The 9,254-nt window shown below is 48.7% G+C and overlaps 2 protein-coding genes across 2 annotated transcripts; both read left to right on the top strand.

Annotated features, from left to right (window-relative positions):
- Positions 1-146: 146 nt before the first annotated feature.
- Positions 147-6,851, top strand: FOXG_22940 (uncharacterized protein; the record flags this gene model as incomplete). The annotated part of the gene is made up of 4 exons (XM_018403364.1): positions 147-1,086; positions 1,162-2,376; positions 2,507-5,393; positions 5,453-6,851. 4 exons carry the CDS (start codon positions 147-149, stop codon positions 6,849-6,851), a joined length of 6,441 nt encoding a protein of 2,146 aa, XP_018258847.1.
- Positions 6,852-7,588: 737 nt separating this feature from the next.
- Positions 7,589-8,148, top strand: FOXG_22939 (uncharacterized protein; the record flags this gene model as incomplete). The annotated part of the gene is made up of 2 exons (XM_018403363.1): positions 7,589-7,716; positions 7,947-8,148. The coding sequence occupies 2 exons, from the start codon at positions 7,589-7,591 to the stop codon at positions 8,146-8,148; spliced, it is 330 nt and encodes a 109-aa protein (XP_018258846.1).
- Positions 8,149-9,254: the final 1,106 nt, after the last annotated feature.

Below are 9,254 nucleotides of genomic sequence, written 5' to 3'. Positions count from 1 at the left end.
TTCACAGGCAGAACTTGCTTGATCTCGAGCAATTCAATCGGGAATGGCAACGAGAAGTATCGGCCTTGATACCAGGGAGCTTCTTCGTCTGCCCCACAAGGGCAATTCAACAAAGCTTTCTCGGTGAAACACTGACTACTTCGGAGATGTATTGGAGCCATCACTTCTTTAGTCTTCACTCAGATGTCGACATTGACAAATTGGAGCAGGCATGGGCAACTGTCTGTCGGGGAAATGAGGCCCTTAGGACCTGTTTTATTCCAGTTGCCGCCCTTCAGAAGCCGATCCATGGTTGCGAAAATGATTCCGGTATCCTCCAGGTTATTTTAGAGCAACATGAAGTTGACTGGGAATATATTGAATGCAAAAGCAAGAGCTATCAACAGAACTTGCGTCGAAGAATTGTCGCACTCCAGGACCGACATCAGTCAAGCCACTTCCAGAATCCACCATGGGCCATCACGATCATGGACGATTTTCAGGAGAGAACTATGATATTTTCTATTCATCATGTCTTGTATGACGGCACGTCGCTTGGGTACATCATGAATGATGTCTGCTGTGCATACGGCGCTGATGCACCCAACAGACCTCAACTCCGGAATGCTCTCTCCCTCCTGCTCCCAAGCAAGAAAGCGTCTCTCGATGCGCAGGAATTCTGGGAACAGGAACTCTCAGATTATGCCGACTTTGATGTACCTTCATGGCCGGACCTCTCTGGAGAGAGAACTAGCCCCGAGCGGGACAATATTCGCAGATTTATCACGGAGACAGTTCCATTGTCGGTTCCCACTGCTCAACTCGAGGCCAAGAACGCTGAACTTGGTGTCTTATCCGTTGCATCTGTTGTGCAGGCAGCCTTTGGACATGTGCTATTGAGTTACCTGGGAAGCTCAGGCGTAGTATTTGCAGAGACGCTATCGGATCGTGTGTTGGATGCAGATGTCGATCGTACCATAGGACCTTTCATTTCAGTTGTGCCCATGCCCTTCAACTCAAATGGCACAGTGAGGGAGGTTCTAGCAGAACAGCATCGCTTGTCAACGAAGGCCAAGAAGCATCGTCATATCCACGCACAAGTCATCCGTAAGCTCTTGAAGAAAGAATGAGGGGAGTCTCTGTACCCCGCTGTATTTACATTCCATGCTACCAACGAAGTAGATCTCATGGCTGCCTCAGCTAGAACTATCTGGGATACCAAGATAGATAACTTTGGGCTGTCTGTTGAACACCCCATGGCTTTGAACGTGTTCCGGGAACCCGATGGTACGGTTATCCTTGAAGCATCGTCCTTGAACACCATTATGGGTTTGAAGCAATTAGCCATCTTCACCCGCCAGATCGATGCCCTTGTTGGCGCGATGCTCTACAACCCGGATGTGCCTCTCAAATCTCTTCCTAGTTACATCGAGAAGGGCCTGTTGTCAATCTCGGCCCCCAGCCCAAGCGATGCCGTGAAGGAGTCAGCAAATATGAGTCCCGTAGACTGGGTTGAGACTACCGCTGGACAGCATCCTGAGTGGACAGCAGTGGAGGAGACATTGTCAATCACAGCAGCCGGAGCTGAGCAGCTTTTGATGAGCTACGGTGAGCAAAACGCTTCTGCAAATCCCGTTGCAGCTTATCTTAACCACTGTGGGATCAAAAAACGGGCGGTTGCTCTTTGCTCTCAACAAAACCTTGCCTCCTACCCTGTACTAGTCGGAATCATGAAATCTGGCAACTCTTACCTTCCTATTGACGAAGGACTTCCAGATGATCGCAAAGCATTTCTGATCGAGGATGGTGATGCTCCTATTTTGTTCACTGAAACGGCTTTTGCTTCCACCTTTCAGGGCGCACCTAGCGAATGCCGAATCGTATGCATCGATGAGCCATCAGTCCAACAAGAGTTTCTTGCTTTCTCGTCCGAGAACAGTACCTATGTTGCCAATCCTGAAGATACTGCATACATTCTTTACACTTCTGGATCGACCGGAAAGCCCAAGGGGGTAATGATTTCTCGAGCCAATCTGTCTTCTTTCATCGAGTCTCTTTCCGAGTTAGTCTGCCGGATTGCGCCTGCTACGGTCGAGCTGGGTGGCAAGGGACGCTGGTTAGGCCAGTCCAGCCGAGCCTTTGATCCCCATATAGTTGAGATGTTCTTCCCATGGCGCCACGGCATGGCAACATCTACTGATGCACGGCCACTGCGGATGGACGACCTGAGATTAACGCTTGACAAGTTGGAGATCACCCATGCCAGTTTCATTCCTACCCTGCTCGATCAGGCCGATATTCACCCTGAACATTGCCCAAGTCTTAGACTCTTGAGTGTCGGGGGGAGAAAAGATCTCCCAGAGAGTCTTAGATACATGGGGCTCTTCAAGTCAAGTGGTAATCATGAATGCTTACGGGCCTACTGAGCTGACGATTGGATGTTCATTTGCACCGGTCCATAAACACATCACCCTGCGCAACATTGGACTTCCTTTGACCTCATGTGCTTGTCATGTTCTTCTTCCAGATACCCCCGACTATGCTCTCCATGGGCAGACAGGTGAGCTTTGCTTCACCGGAGATCTTGTCGGGAAAGGATATTTGAACAGGCCCGATGCCAAAGAGTTTGTTATAGGGCCTGACCAAGAGAAAATTTACCGGACTGGTGATGTGGGAAGAAGAATGGCAGATGGCAGCATTGAGTACCTTAGGCGTGGTGATGATCAGACCAAGATTCGTGGCCAACGGCTCGAGTTGGGCGAAGTCTCCGAGGTTCTGAGGACGTCTTCCAGGGCCTCGATCGACGTTGTCACTCTTATTGCGAAACACCCTGGCCTTGCGCGCCAGCAGCTTGTCTCCTTCATCGCGCGCCTGGGATCTCAGAGATTTAACGCAAAGAATCCCCTCTCCATCATCCCAGCTGACATCGGCACACTATGCAAGGGTCTCCAAGACACCTGTCGCCAGAAGTTGCCCAGTTACATGGTGCCGGAAATTGTACTTCCTGTAAACCGCATACCCTTCGCTGCCATGTCGGACAAGGTAAACAGCAAGCTGCTGCAAGAGCTGTTTGCAAGTCTCCCCTTGTCTGACGTTTTCCGTGGAAACGAGGCGGCGCACGATGGTCTGAACAAGGACAGAGAATTGACAGCAAATGAAGAGGCTGTCGCTGATGCCATCTGCCAAACACTTGCAATCGACCAGTCCGTGATCTACCCACAAACCAACATCTTCGAGATTGGCATCGACAGCTTAAGTGCAATCGATCTCTCTGTCCGCCTTCGACATATCGGCTTGTCCGCTTCCGTGGCACATGTTATGAGCAACCCTGTTGTGGAACAACTCGCTCGCCTTCCATGGACCACAAACCCACCGTCAGTAGTAGTTTCATCTTCAGAAGTGCAGAGTAGACTCTCGAATCTGGAATCCCAGCTCTTGGAAAGTCAAACACCCAACATGAATGAGTTACCCGTGGCATCCGTGAGACCTTGTTTGCCCCTTCAAGAGGGTCTTGTGGCTCGATCCATCAATAGCAATTCAGGTCTCTACGTCAACCATATCGTGTTGAAGATGAACCCTTCTGCTGATCCAGTCCGTCTTCAAAACGCATGGCAGGATACTATCAAGGAAACTGAAATATTGAGAACGGCTTTTGTTCCATTGCAGTCAGGAATTGTACAGGTCGTACTTAAGCCTAACTACAGCGGCGACTGGACTGAGGGGCAATACGATGACCTGGAGGTGGCCATGGCACACTTCCAGAGTCGCCAGAACGTAATTGGTCGGGATATTACGAACAACATGATGTCTATTCCACCTCTTCGCATCGAGCACGTGGTTACAACGGTTTCAAGGCAACCACTGGCGTTATTTATCTCGATACATCACGGTCTGTATGACGGCGTATCATTTAATATGTTGCTTCAAGACTTTGCCGCGCGATATCTACCAGATATGGCGCCGCCCAAGCGAGGATCACCTGAGGCTTTCATCAAGCATGTCTATTCCCAGAATATCGAAAGGTCCGAGTCGTACTGGCGCCTGACACTTGCTGGTTGCAGACCAACGACTTTCAAGAAACCCGTATCAGACCCTACTCGGCATGTCCACTCCACGATGTTGTGGCCATCTCTCCCTGAGCTCGAGAGCTGCGCAGCCCGCTTGAAATCCACACTATCTTCACTGGCTCAGGCGGTCTTTGCTCTGACCTTGGCCGATTCAGTAAGCGCATCTGATGTGACCTACGGTGTTGTACTTTCTGGAAGGGTGTTACCAGTCGCAGGAGCAAACTCTGTTCTTCTACCATGCATTGCCACTATCCCTGCCCGACTCAACATGGAAAACCTGTCTTCCGTGGAAGATGTTGTAAAACATGTGCACAAGGGTAATTCTGAGGCCCTAGATTATCAACATAACTCTCTGCGACATATCCAGCGGTGGATCAAGGCAGAGGGCCCCATCTTTGACTGCCTCTTCTCGTTCACCAAATCTGCCCCGGGTCAGAGTCATGGGTTATGGGAAGGGATGGAAAGCAGCATGCCTTCAGAGTATCCTCTTGCCCTAGAGGTGGAGGCGGATGAGAAGAACAAGCGCGTTCTCCTGACATGTGGTTTCACATCATCTTTTGGCCAGACAGACGATGCCCAAGATATTATGGAAAAGCTGAACCTGATTCTATCCGCCCTGGTATCGAATCCATATATTTCTCTTAATTCTCTCAATCTTTCTTGGCCAAGTGCTACCGCCATAATGGAAACCAAGAAAGACTGGGAGGGTCGTCCGTGGTCGAACCTAGAGGTTGAGATTTGCGATCTTGTCAAGCGTTTCAGTGGTCTGGAAGGGCAGCAGATATCGAGGAACACATCATTCTTGAGTCTTGGACTGGATTCCGTAACCGCCATACAATTCTCCAGCCAGCTTCGTGATGCGGGGGTCTCTGCCTCGCCGGCTGAAGTGATGCGTTTCTCTAGCATTGGAGCATTGGCTCACAGTGTTTTTGAGAAAACCGCAGCTGAGGTTCCGAGCCCACCCCGGTCCAATTATGATGACGATATCCTGCTCGATGAATTTACATGTCAAGTGGAACGGCTCAGTTCAGACGACACAGTTGAGTCAGTCTTCAAATGCAGTCCACTACAGACTGCTATGATCACTCAAACCATTGAATCCAAAGGGATTGTTTATGTTCATCTTCACATCGTAAGACTCACGGAGTCGACTGTTGTTGATCGATTGAAAGAAGCTTATCGACTTATGGCAATGGCCAAGGATATCCTGCGCACATCATTCCATCCTGTTCCCGAGTTGGAGATGGACTATTACTGGGTTGGCACGTTCACAGCGACTCTCCACCTAGTTGGCAGGAAATATCTGTTCCACCGGGTACCAACATCGCTCAGGCGGTCATGCAACTGGTGAGATTGGATACACAATCGGCCTTTTCAACACCACCAATTCAACCTGTGATTATCAGTGAGGATGAAGAAAACCTTCTGGTTATTATCATGCATCACGCACTTTATGGTGGTGCCTCGCTGCCCTTTATCTTCAACGACCTAGCTTCAGTCTACCAAGGCATCTCGCTACCAATGCGACCACCATTTGCGACCGCAGTCCGTTCCCTATCACAAGACCAGACTGAGGCTTGTCAATTCTGGACCAGCACTTTCGAAGGCTATGAAGCCAAACCGCTGCCATTATCCTCTCATCAACAATTATGCTCAGAGATGTTCTATTCTGAAGCCAAGGTTGACCTTGATATGACGGAAATACTCGAGAGATGCAAAGAGATGGAAGTGACGGTGCAGAGTGTTACAAATCTTGCCTATGCCAAGGTTCTCGCCACGTTGACAGAGAAACGAGACGTAGCATTTGGTCAGGTCCTCGCTGGGTGCTCGTCGTTGGGACTCGAGGCTGAGCACGTAGTTGGACCTCTGTTCAACATAGTGGCGAAGAGGGTGACGCTTGATCCCAAATTCATCAGTAATCGCAAAAAAGTTCAGATGATACAAAAGTTCACTACTGAGGCACAGACTCATGAGCATGCTCCTTTGCACGAGGTACAGAAGTCTCTGAGATGCAAGGGTGTTCTAAGTGCGGCTACATTAGTCGACACATTGTTTGTGGTCCAGAAGAGTGTGCGGGCATTGCAAGATGACCCGATGGATAGCAAGATTTGGATGCCTTATGTCACGGATGACTACATTCCTAAATCCGAGTACAGGATGAATACCGAGGTTGAACAAACAGACAAAGCAATCACAGTTCGCGCCTCGTGCCAAGGAGAATTCATGGCTAAAAGGGATCTCGACCGGACTCTCAAGGACTTCAGTCAAGCATTCTGCGATATTATTCAGCATCCCTTACGATGTGTGACAATATTTCCAGACGAGCTTCAGAGCTTACCCCTCAGCTTTGGATCGCCTTCTGATAGTGCTGTCTCGGTGATCAGCACACCAGGGCCGTCTCATGAGCCTGTCATCCGAGACATATTGTCGAAAGTTTCCAAAGTGTCCATTGAGGCTATTCAACCAGATACAAGCATCTTCAGCATTGGCTTGGACTCACTTTCTGCGATTCGGGTTGCGTCTATGTGCCGCGCGGCCGGTTTTAAAGCTGGTGTTTCTGACATCCTTCAGGGAAACACTCTCCGTGGCACTTGTCTACGCATACACGATATGCCACAGGAGAATACCAGTAAGCAGTCACTTATCAAGGACTATAGCAGTGTCAAGAAGGATGTGATTGTACAGTTGGGAATGAAGCAAAATGCGATTGAGAAAATCCTTCCCTGCCTCAGTGGTCAAATGTATCATCTTGCTTCATGGCTCCAGACAGGGCGGACACTCTTCGAGCCCGCCTGGCCATTTTAATGCTCAGAGCGCATCAACTTGGAAACTATGAAAGACGCTTGGTTCTTATTGCGCGACAATAATCCCATTTTGAGGACTTGCTTCTATGCTATCTCGCCTTCTGAAGTCGTTCAGATCGTCTTGAGCGAATGTGGCCGCAACGACGGGACATTTCAGGTCATAACCTCTACGGAAAGTCTAGAGAATCTCGCCATAACTCAGGCACGAGAGGCTGCGTTGAAGCCGTCATCCTTGAAGACACCGCCTGTACGTCTTCTCCTTCTCAAGGGCGCCGACAGAGATGGAATCCATGTTCTCATAAATCATGCCATATATGATGCATGGACGATGCCTCTTTTTATCAATGAACTTACCAGTCATTACCGCAGAGTAAAGCCGACATCCAGGCCCGATTTTGCCTCATTTATTGAGTTCACATTACAGTCATTGGAGGACCTGGATGAGGCTATTGGCGCTTGGCAATTGGCCACAGCGTTCCCACCCTCATTAAACCTTCTGACAGCGTCAAGGTTAAATATGAGATGTCTCAAAAGAACAGTCAGTTGTTTGTTGGTGCTTGGGAGGCCGTCAAGGATTTTGCTCATTTGGACAGAGTCTGCCGATCCTCAAATGTCTCTTTTCAAAGCATTGTCATCCTCGCAGTCTTTCGTATTCTTGCTCGAGATACTGGTCTGCCAAGCCCAACACTGGGTCTATACTAGACTGGCCGATCAGCTGCTTTTAACAATATCGATCATATGACGGGCCCTTGTCTGAACGTCACTCCTCTCACCATTAAAAATGTCTTCCCTAAGGGGGAGGCTGAGTCTCTTCAAGTTGGTGAAAAGGCCCGATTGATCCAGGCTACACTAGCAGAACGAGTACCGTACGAGGGCAAAGTTCATTACGTGATATTCTAAAATCTTGGAGGGAAGGCACTGAGTATACATCTTTGCATTTGTTTAATGTGTGGTTGAACCTACTTTGGATGCAACCCATATCCCAAGCTGCGGAAACCAATCCAGAATCAAAGCAACTGAAGGGCTTGTTGGAGCATCTCCCGATAGGTGTGCCTACCGACTTTATACCATCAGAGCCCTTTTACGATAAGGATAGCTCGGGCACGTCGATATCTAAGCTCGATATATCCTACTTGCCTAAAGAGAATGTTTACATTGATGTTGCACCTGATAGCCTAACAGACACAATTGGGTTTGGTGTTCGCGTGCAAGGACGACTAATGGATAAGGAGGAAGCCCGAAATTTGGTAGAGCGTATAGGAAAGGAGATTACAGCACTTGTGCAGGGACTGGAATAGGGGATTGGTTAGCCAGTGCCAATCAAGATAACCCTTGACAGGGTACGTGGCGTCCCGGCTTGTATGCGTGGTGGTTTGGGGCGGTAATCAAGACACTTCTACTCCAGGACATCATTCCCGCATGGGGCTCTTAGAAATAAATACAACGTGACAGGTTTCAAGATATAAAGTTGAGACATTGACGCCTTTATCTGGCGATACCTAGATGGCATGGGTAAAACCGGCCCAGGTCTTAAAGGGCCGCGCAAGCTGCTTACCTGGCCGTGCGATATTCCAACTAGTCGACTTGCTTCCTCTTCTCTTTCCGCCTGCGAACAGTATAAGGTTTAAACTTAACAATAGCACTTAGGGCTTAGGATCTAAAACAAGGCCCGTTCTTAAATTTGACTTTTTACACGCATTGCAAAACGGGCGTAATTTCGCGTCGCGTCAGTCTGTGCCAGCCATTAATTGCTACAATAGCAGTTATAGCCCAGTCTTTTGCCTTGTGGCGTAGTGGTTAGTTGCGACCATTACACAAGCCTCTTCCTGGATCCACAATGCTATAGAAATCCTCAAGAAGAGCCTGCCGAGTGTGGTAGTCTGTTGTCATTTCAAGTCATAATGACTGTAAAAGACGGCTTGAATAAATCCCAGTAATGAATAGTTAAGTAATGCAGAAAGTAAAGGAGACTCGGCGTAATAGTTACCCCCAGTCTTCATATCAACTTCTTGTTCGGTTTTTGCATCAAAACCATCGCCATTCTGATCATGGAAGAAGACTTTCGATAGTCAAGAATGAAATGTGCAGCTGAAGTGTCGAACACGAGCCACTAATCGTGTCGTCATAAAAGCATGACAGCGTGCAGCGTCTGCATAATTGCGTCGAGATGCGATTGCTGAGCTTGGACTTAAAATGTATGTGTTGTGAGGTTAGGCGGGGTTGCTGACCCGCCCCTGCAAAACTCCCAGACCTAATAATGCAGTTAATCAGACTCGTTTGTTTACAGTAGGGGACCCCACCGTTCGGCCAAAAGCCAAGAGTTTTATCATGTTTGGGATGGTTAAAACTTGGCGAAAACAACCTTAACTTGCAGGAGGTGGGATGTCTTATGGGAGCGTCTCAG

This window comes from Fusarium oxysporum, genomic scaffold, assembly GCF_000149955.1.
Source record: "Fusarium oxysporum f. sp. lycopersici 4287 supercont2.83 genomic scaffold, whole genome shotgun sequence".
In the NCBI taxonomy this organism is placed as follows: Eukaryota; Fungi; Ascomycota; class Sordariomycetes; order Hypocreales; family Nectriaceae; genus Fusarium; species Fusarium oxysporum.
Note: the sequence above shows the minus strand (reverse complement) of the source record. Positions and strands in the feature narration are given on the sequence as shown.